The sequence below is a fragment of the Sinocyclocheilus rhinocerous genome, unplaced genomic scaffold (genome assembly GCF_001515625.1).
Source record: "Sinocyclocheilus rhinocerous isolate Xijiao unplaced genomic scaffold, SAMN03320098_v1.1 scaffold2207, whole genome shotgun sequence".
Taxonomy (NCBI): domain Eukaryota; kingdom Metazoa; phylum Chordata; class Actinopteri; order Cypriniformes; family Cyprinidae; genus Sinocyclocheilus; species Sinocyclocheilus rhinocerous.
Window position 1 is genome coordinate 668699 of NW_015625575.1, and position 17437 is coordinate 686135.

Sequence of the window (17437 nt, forward strand, 5' to 3'; positions counted from 1 at the left end):
ATGGAACATGATCTTTACTTAATATCCTAATGATTTTTAGGTCAATAATTTTGACCCATACAATGTATTTTTGGCTATTGCTACAAATATCCCCCAGCGACTTAAGACTGGTTTTGTGGTCCAGGGTCACATATTGTATAGGACAGATATTATGTAAATTATGTATAAGAACTAGGCATTACTTTCAGCTGAAAATAATTTCATAGGAATAAATTAGGTTTACCTGCATATATTGTCGATGGAAATGTCTCGGAGCTGCTCATACATGGATGGCTGGCTCTTCATACTGGGGTGAGAACTAAAGGTGGACTGGGAATGTTCATTGGTCACATGGATCTTGATCTCTCCTGTTCCTGTTTAGTGGGAAATGGAGTTGGACTACTCGCACTGATTCAAATGTTTATATTCTTAAAGGAATTAGTTCACCCAAAAATGAAAAATTGCTGAAAATGCACTTACTCTCAGGCCATGTGAGATGCAGATGAGCTTGTTTCTTCATTGAAACAAATTTAGAGAAATGTAGCATCACTTGCTCACCAATGGATGCTCTGCAGTGAATGGGTGCCGTCAGAATGAAAGTCCAAACAGCTGATAAAAACATCACAAGTAATCCACACCACTCCAGTCCATCAGTTAACATCTTGAGAAACGAAAAGCTGTGTCACAAGTCACAAATACATCAAGACATTTTTAACTACGAACTATTAATTCTGGCTAAAATACGAGTCCATAATCCATAATATTGCTTTCTTGATTGAAAAAGTTGTCTCATCTGAATCAAGAGAGTAATATGCACAGCACCGTTTAGAAGTGAAAACAGTCCAAAACATAACCAAATATGTTGTTGAATTTTGATGTGAGAGAACAACAGAGAATGGATGTTTTCACTGGAGCAAGCGTTATTATGGATAGAGGACTCATATTTCAGCCAGTATTTTAGGTTAACGTATTAATGATGGATTTGTTTCTTACAAACGCACAGCTTTTGGCTTCTCAAGATGTTAACTGATGGACTGGAGTGGTGTGGATTATTGTGATGTTTTTATCAGCTGTTTGGACTCTCATTCTGACGGCACCCATTCACTGCAGAGCATCCATTGGTGAGCAAGTGATGCAATGCTAAATTTCTCTAAATCTGTTCTCATGAAGAAACAAACTCATTTACATCTTGGATGGCCTGAGGATGAGTAAATATTCAGCAAATATACGCAGCATAAATCTAGATATCAAAGATATCAAGGGGAGGATCTCACCTGTGGTGTACTGACTGTGGTATTTGTAGAGCTTCACTAGTACAGGTGAAGGTACCACTAGGAAATCTCTTAGAGACATGGTGACTGAATGAGCCACCACAGGGAAACGCTCACACAACCGTCCGAGACCCTGTTCCACGAAACGCCATAAATGTTGCATTTTACCCCTAAATGTTCAAAATGAATTTCTTCAGTGCATTTTGAGTGGGGCAGAGCTCTGGACGCACCTGTAAGCAGCAGATGAGCAGAGGCATGTGAGCGATGATGACCTTACTGGACGTCTGGGACTGCAGCTTCTCGGACAGTTTTGTGCAGAGGTTTTCCGCACCTGGCAGAAACAACCCAAAAAAATGAACAGTTAGAGAAGTCACATGACACATATGTGAGGCACATAATACCAGAATCCTCTCGGAGTCTCACCCTGCTCCTCCGTGACGGCCCACACCATGAGGTCCACGCAGGCAGCGTTGGCCTGGCAGCGCAGTTTGAGCGGGTTCAGCTCGCTGTGCAGATACTCCACGTCATGCAAGATCCTCTGCAGCTCAGACTGACTGCTGCTGAACTGCTCCAGAACAAAGTCATGAACCTCCTTCACGAACGACACCTGCAGGTCTGTGCACATCAAACCATCACATAACAGCATAGCAAGAGTTCCTACAACTAGAAACTAGAGTTACTGAAAGCCATATGTCTGAGAGATGTTAAACATCTGTGTGAAATTTAGTGGCTTACCTGATTTGGCTAATTACACTGTAGAAAAATATATTTTCTTTTTCCTAAACTTTCTATTCCAATTACCTAAAAATGTAAACCCTTTTTCTACTGAACATTTAAATATTTTGATGCCAGATTTTATTTGTAATAAACTGTAATTTGATTTTATTTATTTGTTGTTATAATATTAAATATAACTCATTAATAATAATTATAATAGCACAAAAGTGTTATTTTTTTATTTTTAATACATTTTAGTTTATTTATGTGTCAATATACTGTTTTTATTGATTGTTATAATAATACATATAATAGATTAAGAATGATGCAATTATTATTATTATTATTTGGTTTTATTTGTAATCAATTATATTATATAAATTTGTGGTTTATTATAAATATAGTAGATTAATAATACTTATAATGGCACAAAAATAATTGGATTTTTATTACTGTAATAAATTGCAAATATTTATATAATAGATAAGTATAAATAATACAAATTATATATATCTCATTTAAACAAATATAAGTATAAATTATATAAATAATTACAATTAAATTTAAATAAATACATTTATATAACAGATAATATATGTAACAGATAGTGATATCATAATAATAACAACAATAATAAAAATGAGTAACAATTATTATTTGATTTATATTAAATTCAAAAATTATTTGATTTTATTCACAATAAATAATAATTTTATTTTGTAATTTATTCAAATACATGTAATAGAATAAAAACAACAATATGTTTTAATTAACACTATTTAAATGTTTTTAAAAATGTAATTCATACATTACGCACTATTAACAACAATTTACCTTTCATGTAGTATAAAGTGTCCCTCAGCATTTTAAAGATGGCCACATACAGCGGATCACTGAATGTCTTGTAGAACAGATTAACTGATGCATTGACCTGTAACAAAGAAAGCAAATGTCCAGAAAGCAACAGACTGTCTTTTGAACAGAACAAAGCAGAAGCATCCAAATCAAAGCAGGTACCTCCAGAACTTCAACCATAGTCTGATCCAGTGTCTTCATAAAGGATTCTGACACAAACTGCTCGACCTATCCAAGAAGAGAAAGGAACCACAAAAATACATCACATAATATACTACAGTAGCGGAAAGCATTGCAGAGCACTGACCATTTGCAGAAGCTGCCTCAGTAAATCCAGCGGTACATCAAACCCTTTACTGTTGCTGCCCGTGAAGAGCGGCGAGACGGAGAAACTGGAGCTTATGGTGGAGAAGTAGTAGTCGGGGTCCACAGCGCTGCCATCCGGCAGATACGAGCCAGCTAGAACACAAAAAGAAAATCAGGTTAAGACCCATCAAACCTAGACAGCATTTCTGGGCAATGGCATCAAAGGCTTGTCCAAACATGTCATCTGCACTAAAAATACTGTCTAGTAAGCAAAACTAATAGCAAAAACTCTATTATTTTTAAAGTTACCTTCAAAATAAGGAGCAGAAGGGTCAGCAGGAGAACTGGGAGGAAGTCCGGCACGTTCTGGACTGGCCTAGAAAACAAAAAGAGAAATTCAACAAATGCTAAATCATATAATCTAGTATTTTATATGATTTTACGCGATTATATTTTATATATTTTTTTGTATTTCAATTGTATATGATGCTTTTTTTGATCTCACATGTCTATATAAGCACCTTTAACAACACTTGCTTTTTTAAAATACTGTTTTATTACTATTTTTTCCTATCAAAAGTTTGTATGTGATAGAGTATTATTTTACGTTTTAATCATAGGACACTGGTTGGCATGGGTTTCTGCAGGTTTCTGTGAAGGTAAATTTAAGACACAATTTGAGGAATAAATGGAAGGGGACACAAAGAAATTAATCAGAATGAAGTGAGCTTACTGTATGATTAAACAAGCACAAGTATCTGCCAATGGGCTCAGAAAAATGACCGTTCCAAAGGAAAAGCACGTTTATTTTTCTAACCACACTAACAGATATTTTAAGCTTGTTTTACTCATTAGAATTTGTTCAATTACTAAGAAAATAAGTCTTCATATCTTCTTTTAGCATCTCAAGTAAATGTATCTTGATCTAAGAATGTTTAGAGATTTGTACTGGAAAACAAGACAAAAATACTGAGGAAGATATTTTTTGCAGTGTATGCAACATGACTTTTAATAAATTTAAAACGTCCTGCTCCGGTTTAATACATTTCTAGGCCTCAGTCTGTGGATGCCTGTATTTCTGATCGCTGCGCTCTCATTTTAAAGATGCGGACGCCCTCTGCTGGTACCTGTTGTGAGATGCTGGAAACGCTGATGGTTTTACGGCGTAAAGTGTCACTCTGGCAGACGGTGAGGAGCGAGCTGGGTAGAATGGAGCGGAAATCGTTAAAGGATCGTCGTCGGGTCACTTCCGCCCCGTCTCCTGCGCCCAAGGGCTGAGGACTGACCCGTGGGAAGAGTTTAGACAGCAGCGGCTCCTCTGTGTTGCAGTAGCGGCCAAACGCTCGCACCACGCCGAGCAGACAGGGCACTGTGTATTTACACAGGCATTCTGGGGAGGAAAATCAGAAGAGAGTATTTTTATTCCACACTAATATTTAAGTCAACCTGAAATCAAAATTGACCCTATTTATTTATTTAAATTCATTTCGACTAACTGTAGCTTGTCGTATTGTGATAAAAAACAATTCTAAAATACAATATTCTAAAATATATATTATATAATTATATTTTCAAATTATATACACTACTAGTCAATAGTTTGGAATAATTATGAGATTATAGTGTTTTTGAAAGAAGTCTCTTCTGCTCACCAAGGCAGCATTTATTTCTTTTTTTGTTCAAAGTCTTTTTATTAATATTTTACATAATATAACAACATTTTCAAAAGAAAAAGGATGAAAAAAAAATGTCTTGCTCCAACAGAGGCCCCCCACCCCCCACCATTGTACCCTATTGTTATTTATAAACATATATATACACATAGATACATATACACGTGTTCATTCATTTATTATACATATATGTACATTGAACCAGAATAGATTTGAAAAAATAAAAAAAAGGGAGGGAATGAGAAGAGAAAAAATGACATCAAAATTAAGCAGAAAATATTACATTTGGATCCATTTGCTCTATGTATGTCAGCACTGGCTGCCAAATAGAGAAAAAAGTTTGACTGCACCTTTAATGGAGTATCGAATCTTCTCTAATGCAATGTGGTACATAAGATCCCTAATCCATTGACTAAAAGTAGGTGGAGATTTGTCCTTCCACTTACGCAATATAAGACGTCTGGCTATTAAAGTTGAAAAAGAAATCATGTTTTTTGTATTATTATGTAAACAAAGTTCTGTAGTTTGTTAAATTTTGTGAAGAAATCAGAGAATATATCACAAACCTATATTATTTTTGGAGAGTGGGTTGATTTTTAGAATTGTATCAAGTAGTGATTCTGTAGGTAAAACTGGAAAATCCAGAGTGTTAGATATCATAAAGCTGCAAATCTGTAAATATCTAAAGAAATGTGTTTGTGGAATATTATATTTTGCTCTTATTTGAGAAAATGACATAAAGCTACAATCACTATATAGATAAGCAGCATTTATTTGATCAAAAATACAGTAAAAACAGTAATATTATTACAATTTGAAATAACTGTTTTCTATTTGAATATACTGTCAAATATAATTTATTCCTGTGATGTAAAGCTGAATTTTCAGCATCATTACTCCAGTCTTCAGTGTCACATGATCCTTCAGAAATCATTCTAATATGCTAATTTACTGCTCAATTTATTATTGACTATTATTTATAATAATATTAATTAAAATATATTCAAATTATAATTATAATAAACTGTTATTCTAAATTGCTATAATATTTCACAACATAATTTTTTATGTAAAAAAATATTTTTAAAACATTTTAAAAATCTGTCCTACCCCAAATATTTGTACAGTACTGTCATTAATTATAAAATGTTAACCAATAATATAATGTTTCAAGATCCAATCGATTCTAGATAGATACAATAAAATGCCATCCTTCATTTTTGATCTGTCTCACATTATGAAAGCTATGAATTTCATATAAACAAGGTATTCAGGATGGGAAGAAAACACTGACCTTTATCTTGGCCTTCGATGTTCTGACACATTTCCTGTAGCACCTGCATGAGGTTCATCACAGCCTCCAAAATCTGAAAGAGATTTGAGAGGAAACGAAATACATCAGTGCTGCTCTTTTCCCTGTAGACCTCAGTCAGGGTAGATACACGGCAGAATTAATGTGACATGAGTGAATATGAAGCTGTGAGAGATATTGTATTGTTGTATTCCCAGGTGTCCTTAGCTCAGCTAGTGACATAATACAACCTATCAGCAATTAAACTGCTCTTTTTAAATGCACTAGGACAGCAAAATCAGTAACAGAAACAAGGAACTACACACTTATGACAACAACATGTCTTGGTTGCAGATTCATTCAGATTAGCAAATAAAACTACAGCAAGCAAAGTCATCATGAACACACCTGGATTCGCATGGACTCGTCCATCTGAGCAACGTCTAAGAGCATGGTCACCAAACAGAAGGAGAAGTTCTCCGCAACGGGAAGCGTTTCTGAAACCACAAAGATGAGAGACATGTAAGATCAGGTACAACTGAGAATGCAATCAGGAAATGTGATAAAAAAAGACCAAAATATATTTTTATACCTCGTCCTTTTCTCTCTGAGCTCTCCTCGATCCATTGCACCCTGGGTAATCCCTTCAGCAAACCCAACAAGTACGGGACAATAGCGTCCTTGTGCTGGAGGAGCAAATAAACATTCGATTCAGGGCTACAGACCATTATTGCTCATAAACACGATGAATTAATTCACTTTGATTTACATAACACTACTAAACTTAATTAGTTTGATATGTGACCCTGGACCACAATACCAGTCATAAGGGTTGTTGTTGTCCATGTTATGATAGGACAATATTTGACCGAGATACAACTATTTGAAAATCTGGAATCTGAGGGTGCGAGCTGGGGACTATTTTCAGGCGCCGCGTAATATCATTGCACCTGCTGCACCCATGGTACGGCAGCAAAGTAGGAAAAATAGGAAAAATATAGAAACTCTTTGGTCATTTTTGAGCGAGATGCTAACGGTCTAATCAGATTCAATGATCTATGCTAAGCTACAGCTAAAAGTGCTACCGCCAGACCCGGAGATCGGCTGAATGGATTCGAAAACGGTAAAACTCAACTGTTTAACTCTAGGGGAGTTGGAAAATGAGCCTATTTTCAAAAATAGTGGAGTGTTCCTTTAAGACTGGTTTTGTGGTCCAGGGTCACATATTATTTTTATTGTAAAACACTTTGTGACTCCTCCTTGTCTGTGAAAGGTATAAATACATTTTACTTACTTACTTACACTGTAGTAGTACTACATTAACATTTTTTGTTTCTGTATTATTCCTTTAATCAATGAAGCTGAGGAGAGCGACTGTGTTAAAACCAGTACCTGCAGCTCAGACTCCACCAGGAAGATGCCGAGGGCGATCACAGCATCTCTCCTCCGCTCATCCAGCTGGAAAACACCACGGATGTCCACAGGACACATGCATTGTAGCTTCTGGACCTATATTAGACAAATATGCAAATGTATTTAAACATGTCATCTTCATCATCAAATGGCAGCCAGAGTGCCACTTGTCTTTAATTTGTATAAATAACTAATCATGCATTTTGTGCGTCAAACTACCAAGTTGAACATGATGACACCACTAGAGTTATATTACTGTTAACTAAAACTAAAATTATTTTTAAAAAATGTTGTTAATTGAAATAAAGGCAAAATTAAATCAAATTTAAATATGAGCTGAAAAGCTACTAACTGGAAATAAATAAAAAATAAAACTGGATTTAAAAAAATTATAAAACCTAAATCATATATATATATATATATATATATATATAAAGACAAAAGCACATAAAATTAATAAAAGCTAAACTAAAATGAAAGCTGAAAATATAAAAACAAAAAATTATTTAATTTAATTGAATAAAAATTATAATAGCATATTAATAATACTAAAATAACACTGGACACCACTCAATAATACAACAGGTGCACACACATCATAAAAACTTAATGATGCAAGATTATGTACAGAAGTTCACCAATGTGTAAGGAAGTTTATAACATACTTCCCTTTAAAACAGACTATTGATCAAGCCTTTCCTGTTTTCAGATAAACATGTACATTTCAGAATTATAATTTATTATCATTTTAAATCATTCCTTCATAGGCCTGTCGCAATAATCAATATATCGACTTATCGCGCAATATATGTACATGACCTCAATCATTTTTGGTGACGCAATATATCGCCCATTATAAATTAATGTCACCATTCCACTTGCGCCTGTGTCTTTTGCAGCTTCTCGTACATAGCGTGGTGTAGTCATGAGGTGCTCGTTCAAATTTAAAAAATGCTTCTACAAAATTTTTTTCATCTGCAGATATGGCCTTGTTTAGGGATCTGTGTCTTTGTGCATACAGACATCTGACTAAGTAGTTATTGTGTTTTTCAGCAATACAGTGCACCCTTAACTTACAGAGAAAATAAGGTCAGGGAAAAAAATCTTTGTGCATTTTTCTTTTTTTCTACTTGTTACTTTGCATTAGAAAATTCAGAAGCAATAAGGGTCAAACTATGTCATGTAGCCAAAAAGGTCCCAGAAAACCAGCATACATAGAGAATCTCACATGCAAAACGGACTTTTAGGACACCAGTGTGTGTGTCGCATACTTGGTTTTAAATGAGAGCACCTTTGCAAAGATTCACTAAGGCTCAGAAAATGTTTTGTTCTCAGAGTCACAATGACTTTTCTATAGAGATCCGCCCTTGAAACACCTGGTTTTTCACGTCCTGTCAGACAGTAAAAACAAAACAGCACTGTGATGTGTCAGGGTTAATGCATACTTTACATCTCTGAGCTATAAATGACCACAAAAAAACATCAGCCAACACAGCTCTGAAATACATTTATAAATCAATAAGCAGTTGACCAAATATGACATACTGTATAAATGTGGTTTAATTTGTGTTCTGAATGATCTAAAAGTACACATTTCACTCACAACAAAAATATTCTGTATTATTATTATTATTATTAAATTGATAGTTTTATGCTGTCACTGATTATTTCCTATAACTGTATTTTAAGTGTAACGGATCAATAAAGCATTTAAAATAAGCAATCATGTAAGTGATTATTAAATTGAATTCTAGTTTCAACGTATTATATTGATGATTAAACGTGGGTATTAATTAATAACGTAAATATCTCTTCAACCCTTAAATGGGGGGTTCATGAGAAAAAGCGTAAAACTAGCAAAGCAATGACTGTATAAAGCAATGTCAGTCGATTTGAATCGCTGGTCTTTAACATTTGGATATACATGTTAATAAAGGTTATATAAATAAGAGAGGACGTCAGATATTTCATTAAAGTTTGATTTGTTTTGGTTGTGTTAGCTGTTAGCTTCAGATGCTAATAGGAAGTAAAACTCTCACCTTGTCAAAAGGAGCGGGTCGATGAGCAGCCAGAGAACGCGCAAGAGACAGAACAGTATTAAAATAAAAACCTCGCGACGTCCCTTTCGAAGACATTATTCATTTAATATTAAAAACAAACAAATATCTACATCTTAAAATGAAATGTTCGTCAAGTGACAGCAGATGAGAACTGCGACTACGGAAAGCCCGAGTGCACAGTTTACAAGGTCACCGTATATGTGCTGCAGCATTTACGCGTTCGCTTTTTTGTTTCTCTGCTGAAATTATACTTTAATATACAACAGTACTCCTCAATTATAGAGAAATATAATTCACCCACAGTAAGACTGGTTACAATGTTTTTCATAAATTGAAATAAATTAAATGTTAACTGAAATCAAATTAAATATTTTAAAAAAAAAACTAATAATGACAAAACAGTTTTGCAATGTACCCACACAGAGAAATTGTGGTCAGATTTTTTTTATGTTCTCATTTTGTAATTGTAAGTGACCTTTCTTTCTGTTTTAAATATGTTTTTCTTTGAATTGTTTGACTACTAAATTTCACATAGGCCTACACAAAAAATAAATAAATTAAAACAAAAAAATGGCCCTATAATTCTTTTTTTCATTCAAAGTTGATCTAGACAAGTATATGGATATATATATATATATATATATATATATACACACACACACACACACACTATCTAAAGCTCTGTTAATCCTAAAGCAGTCAAAAATGTATCTCTAGTCTATATTCATCCTATATGTCCTCTCAAGGTGTAAATGTATTACTTTTTTAAAACCTGGCAACACATTTGTATCTGTGTATACTTCTTTCTTTCTCTTAAATTATTCTAATTAAATAATAAAATAAATAATCTAATTATTTTATTTTTCAATACGTATATGAATGGTCCTATTGTCAGCTCACTTTAAATATATAAAGCCATTTCTTTTAATAATTTCAACCTGAAAATAGGCATGAAAACACAATCTTTTAAATATTTATTTTTTAATTTTAAAAAAATCTATTTAAATATGAAACTAAATATTATTATTAATTTATCTAATTATTTTTATATATTTAAATTCTTTTTTTCTTTTATTTATTCTTAATCTCACTTTAAACGTGTTCGTTGGTTTGTTTTTTGGATATATTTGATCTTATTTTTAACTATGTAATTTTACCTGTGAATCTACCAATTTACCAGTCTTTTACAATTAAAAATGTAAAAGATTGGATGACCAATAATTTTCTCCTATTAAATTTGGATAAGACAGCTTTGCAAATTCAAATAAACTTGAATTGACTTGAATCATTTATCCTGTTTGTCTATACTTAGTTTTTATTTTATTTACGTCTATCTATCTATCTATCTATCTGTCTGTCTGTCTTTTTTCTTACATATCTATCTATCATCTATCTATCTATCTATCTATCTGTCGTTCTATCTATCTATCTATCTATGAATAAATAAAACAGACTCATTTATTCAGTCAGCATAATTTAATCTGAATTAGAACATGAACTGAAGGCACATTATTTTTCATTAGCATGACAATTAATGCATATTTTAGGTCACACATTTGGAATGCATTCTAATAACTTTCACAGAAACACAACAATAAAATCCTGTTTATTTCCACTACTGTTTCCTGGCCCAACATGGGTCACCTATGCCTTACTGTTTACAAAGTCAAATAAGCACTAGATAAAGATTTGAATGCAACACGGTATCGTTTAGACATATGGCATTACAGTATATCTAAAACATGTCTTTTAAGAGTCAAGAACCACAGGCAGTCAAACCTCTTCAAGACTGTACATTCAAGACTGTTACTCTCCCACATGACGTGCGGTGAAGGCAAAATACATTTATTTAGTATTTCTAAACTCTAAAACAGTTGCATATACTACAAGTTAAGCCACTCGAGTTCTCTGGTCTGCTGTGACAAACTAGCAAGAGTTTTGAAAACAATGCTGAAAAGTGAACATCCACTTTATACAATGTCTGTTACCCGTCAGTCTGCAGTATAATCCTAGATTGAATATGCTGAATATTTCACCTCTGTTGTCAGTTTTTACAGATTTGTGAGAGCATCTTGAGGTAGGAGAGCAGAAGGAGAAGAGGAAGAGAAAAACAAGCACGCTGAATCGTCTTTAAGGCATGGACTGATCCGCGATCAGCTTTTAAGAGGCTCTGGTTTCACATCATTAACAACATTCAACGCATGTTAAAGAAGTAAACATTGTATTTGAGTGATCTGGCTCTTCGGTGATGCTCGCTTGGGTGAAACAACACTGTGCAGTTTTTAAAAGTGGTTGCATGTGTTGTGGTGTTGATTTCAGAGGGTTATTGTATATGTCACTGTTCTTATGCTATACTGTTACAGCAGGAAATGATTTAATGTAAACAAGTAGAATTACAAAAAATACCGATTATATGATGTATATTAATATAGGCACTTAAAATAATCACTAAACCTGGATTACTACCAAATGTCAAAGTGCATGTATCATATGTACCACTAATACTTGTCAAAAGTTATGATTTTTAGAAGTTTTGAATGAAGTCTCTTCTGCTCACCAAGGCTGCATTTATATGCTCAGAAACACAGTAATGTTGTGAAATATTATTATAATTTCAAATAACCATTTTCTATGTGAATATATGTTCAAATGTAATTTATTTCTGTGATGCAGCGCTGAATTTCCAGCATCATTACTCAAGTCTTCAGTGTCACATGATCCTTCAGATATCATTCTAATATGCTGATCTGCTGTTTAAATTGTAATACTATTTCACAATATTACTGTTTTCCCTGTATTTTTGAGCTTAGAAATGCAGCCTTGGTGAGCAGAAGAGACTAGATTAAAAACGTTTAGAAATCGTAATGTTTCCAAGTGTTTGACAAGTACTGTATTGGGTATAAAACACATTTGTATCTCATAATTAAAAGCTTTGGTGATTTTTTTTTTTTTAGATGAGGTTAATTTATGCATTTTAGACTACAGGTTAAGATTTTTCTAAAATACATATTCTGTTTCTTAAGTTGCACGGTGTTCAGATTAGGCTCTCAGCACTTAGTATATAATCACATGTGAGGAAAACTAAATTAAAATACATACAATGGAAACGTATAATATTTGCTGGTAAACTGCACTTTAGAAAATAATATTGTTAAAACTACAATTACATTTTCTATGATACCTAATGTTTAAAAAAATTAAATAAAATTTGAGTGAGTCTCCCTAAAGATGTTATTTTCCATAAAAAAACATTTAAAAAAAAAGTCTAATATTTAAATTGGTCTTTGGGGTAAAAACTAGTTTTCAAGTATTTGGTGTCTTTCTCACATTAGTTGGGAAAATCTCTCCCTCTGTTGATTAAATGATGGTAATTAAGCACATTCCAGTGACTTTCTGTGTCGTCTGCCGTTGGCAGATATTTTGGCCGCTGAGTAAAGGCTCTCTGTGGTCACACCGGTATGATGTCATGAAGGCCAGACTCCGCCCATCAGCGTCACGCCTCCATTAATCCGTCTTCCACACCTTGTTGAGAACTTTAACCACTTCCTCGTAGATTATGAACACTATAGCCACGTCCATACAGACCCGGCCTAACCTGGGCACGGTGCCTTTGTAGAATCTACAGGAGAGAGAAAACGAAGCGAGCACGTTTAAGTGAATACATAAGGATGAATCACAGGAAACCTTTCATTATGCATTACAGTAATGAGAATTTGGTGAGAGTATGTGCTGAAAACAATGTCAAAAATGTGTATGTCTTTATGAAAAATAGAATTTCATCATTTGTTCTTTTGATTTGGGGGTAAATTGTGAGCCCAGATGTTTTTAGGAAACCGTTAAGAAATGTTAAAAACTAACCAGGTTGAAATTGAAGTTCTAAAATGAGTTAAACTGAAATAAATAAAATTGATTTATAGAAATTAATAGAAATTATATTTCTAACTCATATTTTATTTCCATTTTACTCATTTTAGAATTAGTCATTTTAGTCAATTAATCATTTTAGAACTAATAAAAATGATAAAAGCACATAAAATTACTATAACGTCAACTAAAATAAAATGTGAATAAAAATGGTCATAAAACCTTTTGTCAAAAATTTGTAATGGTCTTAGAAATACTGTTTTTTATTAACAACATGACTTATTTTAATGACAAAAAAATTTCATTTTGATTTTAGTTTAAATTTGAGCAATTTTATTATGTGCTTTCATCATTTTTATTACATGCTTGCTTACAAAGCTGGTCCTTATTTAAAACTAAAAAATTCTGTAATTGAAATAAAATAAAAAATAATTATTATGAAGTTTAAACTGAAAAACTTAAAAAATTAAAAACTTCTAACTAACTGATATAAGCTGAAGTTGAAGTTCTAAAATGACTAATACTAAAACTGAAATAAAAATACATTTAAGCTAGAAAAATGAAAACTAAAATAAACAAAATTACTAAAACTTAAATTAGAATAAAATGAGAAAATGTTATCATTTAAAATAATGTCGAAAATTTACAATGGTCTTATGCTGCGTTCAAGTCCTCCTGGGACATTCGTACTTACGAGTTGACAAGTCGTAATTACGACGTCAGATGCGTTCAAGTCAGTTTAGTCGGCACAAGATGGCGGTGTACCTTCTTTTAATAAATTACAAGAAAATACAACAAGGGTCTGTTAACTCTTTTAATTTTGGGGTAAATAATAACTGCAAATATTTTCATGAGATTCACCCATAAATATCTCCATCAGGTACTTCGTGCTGGTGTCATGTTTACTTACGCAGCCGGTCCTTCATGTTTCATGATTTTGATGGCGCAGTCAACTGTGCTCTTATATTTGTGAGCTTCCAATCCCTGAAAACATCATACAAAACAATATTCAACTGTCCTGTCGATGTTTTACTACAGTCTTGCTTTCTGCTTATTACACACCTGCATTCTCGTTTTGATCACATCCAGTGGTGTATTTCCAAACACGCTTGCGGCTCCAGCAACGGCTCCAAACACTCCGGTCACGAGGGGGTTAATAGTCTTCTGGGGGTTATCACCTAGTTTTAGAGTGAACACAGTGGTCATTGTAGCCACACTGTTTGATCAGCACACAAAGTACTTATAGAATGCTAATTATAGATGGTGTTTCACACCTTTGTACCAGTTTCTGAGAGCGGTCATTACGTAGAATCGGATGGCCTGGTTTGAGCCCTGCTTCAGTACTGTTGCGGTCAGTCCCTGATATGTTCCTTTGAGTCCTGTGAAAACAGACGAGAGTTTTATCAACTCTAAATAAAGGTTTCATTCTACTCTTATGATGGGAATTTAATAAATGCACATTTGAAAAAGTTAACTAAAAAACTAAAAAAAAAACTAAAACCAATGATTAATATTTTCAGTAATTTTAATAAAAGCTATAAATAAATAAAATATAAATATTAGATAAAAAACTTCAACTTTAAAAAACACTTTAAGAAATTAGAAATGTTGCCTTGGTGGCTAAGTGAAATAAACAAGTTTAAGTTTAAGTATTAAAATGACCAAAACTAAAACTGAAATAAAAATAAAGCTACATAGAAATGACAAAAGCACGTTGACTGTTGACTGAAAACGCTGACTGAATTTAAAAATAAAACTGAAAATATAAAAATAAAACCTAATCAAAAAACAATACTATAATTTATAAATAATACTAAAATAACATTGCTTCATGCTAACAAAAACTGTTTGCACTACAAAATTTTGTAAAACATTTCTGGGGTGGTTTCATAGTAAATTTGAGCCCTGCTTCAGTACTGTTGCGGTCAGTCCCTGATATGTTCCTTTGAGTCCTGTGAAAACAGACGAGAGTTTTATCAACTCTAAATAAAGGTTTCATTCTACTCTTATGATGGGAATTTAATAAATGCACATTTGAAAAAGTTAACTAAAAAACAAAAAAAAAAACTAAAACCAATGATTAATATTTTCAGTAATTTTAATAAAAGCTATAAATAAATAAAATATAAATATTAGATAAAAAACTTCAACTTTAAAAAACACTTTAAGAAATTAGAAATGTTGCCTTGGTGGCTAAGTGAAATAAACAAGTTTAAGTTTAAGTATTAAAATGACCAAAACTAAAACTGAAATAAAAATAAAGCTACATAGAAATGACAAAAGCACGTTGACTGTTGACTGAAAACGCTGACTGAATTTAAAAATAAAACTGAAAATATAAAAATAAAACCTAATCAAAAAACAATACTATAATTTATAAATAATACTAAAATAACATTGCTTCATGCTAACAAAAACTGTTTGCACTACAAAATTTTGTAAAACATTTCTGGGGTGGTTTCATAGTAAACATAGCTATAATAATAAATATATACTATAATAACTATTATGAAATAGTCTGAAAATGAAATGTAGAAAGCAGCCAAGAATGTGTTTTTATAAAGTGACATTTATACATTTAAATTTCAGCTTATAATCAGTGTTATTTTAGTATCACTGACTACTATTAGTTTTTATTTTTTCACTTTAATTTCATGTAATTTTGTTGCGTTTTTGTCATTTTGAGTAGTTTTAGACATATGTCTATATCATTTTATTAATGTTTCAGTTTTAGTGATTTTAGAACATCAAGTTAAAATAAACTAAAATACGAAATGTTGCCTTGACAACTGGCTGGAATAAAATGTTTTATTTCAATCAATGTTTATTTTATTCGAACGAATGATTTTTATGGTTTTAATTTTATTGCGAGTTAACTAAAATAAGCGTGTAATTTCTCACTGTTCAGATGTATCAGTTGTAAGTGTGTTTGGTCTCCAGGCGGTGGCGCTGCAGACTAAACAACCCACCATCCACATGTACCTTGTGTTCTGACTATTTCCCTCACGCCGTGGAAAAATCCTCGGTACTTTGGGTTCGCTGAGGTCTGATCGTGGATGAATTTGACCTGAAATTAAACCAAAACATATTATATTTATATCAGTGTTAATTCAACCAGAAATCACTTCATAATGGTTATACTTCACATGTATTTCAAAGATATGTGTAGAATGCATTAAAAGCTGCAATGTAAGCTATATGCCTAATGAGTGTATGTTAATGCATCAGTTTATTCTTGTACATAACTGGTAAAGCACAGGTAAACACTTTTTGCATTAGTGTGGAATTTCTTATAGTGCGTCTAGACAGCAAGTGACCAATGTGACTAAAGTTAAATGTTGCACTGCTCACTCTCAGCGTAATCTTAAGCACTAGGCCTCTAACTATCAATGCATGCTAAAAGCATCAGCATATCACGTCGCACACCTTTACAGTCTCCATAGGACACACCACGACTATAGCCTCGGCCACTCCTGCGCCCAGACCGCAGATCAACCCCTGCGTGCTGTCCAGCTTCCCAGACTCATCCCTCATCTTATTACTGAGGAATTCAAACATCCCAAACCTGCAGACAAACACAAAACCTTACTAAAACTGTAACTCAAATGAAAAAGAAATCTGAAAATATAAAAATAAAACCTAATACTAAAATAACATTACTTCATGCTAACATGATTTTAAAAACTGTGTGCTCTATAAAATAATTTCGTACTTTGCAGAACCTTGTTTACAGGTAGGATAAGTGAAATGAGTTAATAAATCTAAATAATAAAGAACTATACATATAAATAATAAATAATTTATTTATATTTATAATATTTTTATAAAAAATAATTTTATATTATATTATATTTATATATATTATATTTTTATTTTTACAATATTTTTAAACGACTAAAAACATCTGTTCCATCTTTATTTGACCCTCTAACTCTAGCACTTTCTATTCTATTTTAATTCTACTTTATCTATTTATCTTCTTTTTTATTTAAAAAAAACAACTAACAC

The 17437-nt window shown here is 32.6% G+C and overlaps 2 protein-coding genes and 1 long non-coding RNA gene across 3 annotated transcripts in view; 1 reads left to right on the forward strand and 2 right to left on the reverse strand.

The window, feature by feature from the left end:
• Positions 1-9728, reverse strand: part of pi4kaa (phosphatidylinositol 4-kinase, catalytic, alpha a) — a 52909-nt gene extending 43181 nt beyond the window's left edge. The window contains exons 1-14 of the mRNA XM_016567581.1: positions 9545-9728; positions 7485-7601; positions 6685-6778; positions 6501-6589; positions 6096-6168; positions 4256-4518; positions 3438-3504; positions 3130-3281; positions 2985-3050; positions 2802-2898; positions 1674-1865; positions 1481-1581; positions 1254-1383; positions 224-353 (exon numbers count right to left, since the gene is read on the reverse strand). Of these exons, the coding sequence (XP_016423067.1) occupies positions 224-353; positions 1254-1383; positions 1481-1581; positions 1674-1865; positions 2802-2898; positions 2985-3050; positions 3130-3281; positions 3438-3504; positions 4256-4518; positions 6096-6168; positions 6501-6589; positions 6685-6778; positions 7485-7601; positions 9545-9640 (1667 nt within the window). The 5' untranslated portion in view covers positions 9641-9728. The remainder of the gene's footprint in view (positions 1-223; positions 354-1253; positions 1384-1480; positions 1582-1673; positions 1866-2801; positions 2899-2984; positions 3051-3129; positions 3282-3437; positions 3505-4255; positions 4519-6095; positions 6169-6500; positions 6590-6684; positions 6779-7484; positions 7602-9544) is intronic.
• LOC107751818 (uncharacterized) overlaps positions 1-11980 on the forward strand; it is a 12763-nt gene extending 783 nt beyond the window's left edge. Inside the window, exons 2-3 of the long non-coding RNA XR_001641302.1 lie at positions 999-1000; positions 11579-11980. This is a non-coding gene — a long non-coding RNA (uncharacterized LOC107751818). The remainder of the gene's footprint in view (positions 1-998; positions 1001-11578) is intronic.
• Positions 11981-12824: 844 nt separating this feature from the next.
• Positions 12825-17437, reverse strand: part of LOC107751928 (tricarboxylate transport protein, mitochondrial-like) — a gene marked incomplete at its 5' end in the record, with an annotated part of 10075 nt that continues 5462 nt past the window's right edge. The window contains 6 exons of the mRNA XM_016567710.1: positions 12825-13184; positions 14340-14413; positions 14492-14607; positions 14704-14808; positions 16412-16496; positions 16856-16994. Of these exons, the coding sequence (XP_016423196.1) occupies positions 13070-13184; positions 14340-14413; positions 14492-14607; positions 14704-14808; positions 16412-16496; positions 16856-16994 (634 nt within the window). The remainder of the gene's footprint in view (positions 13185-14339; positions 14414-14491; positions 14608-14703; positions 14809-16411; positions 16497-16855; positions 16995-17437) is intronic.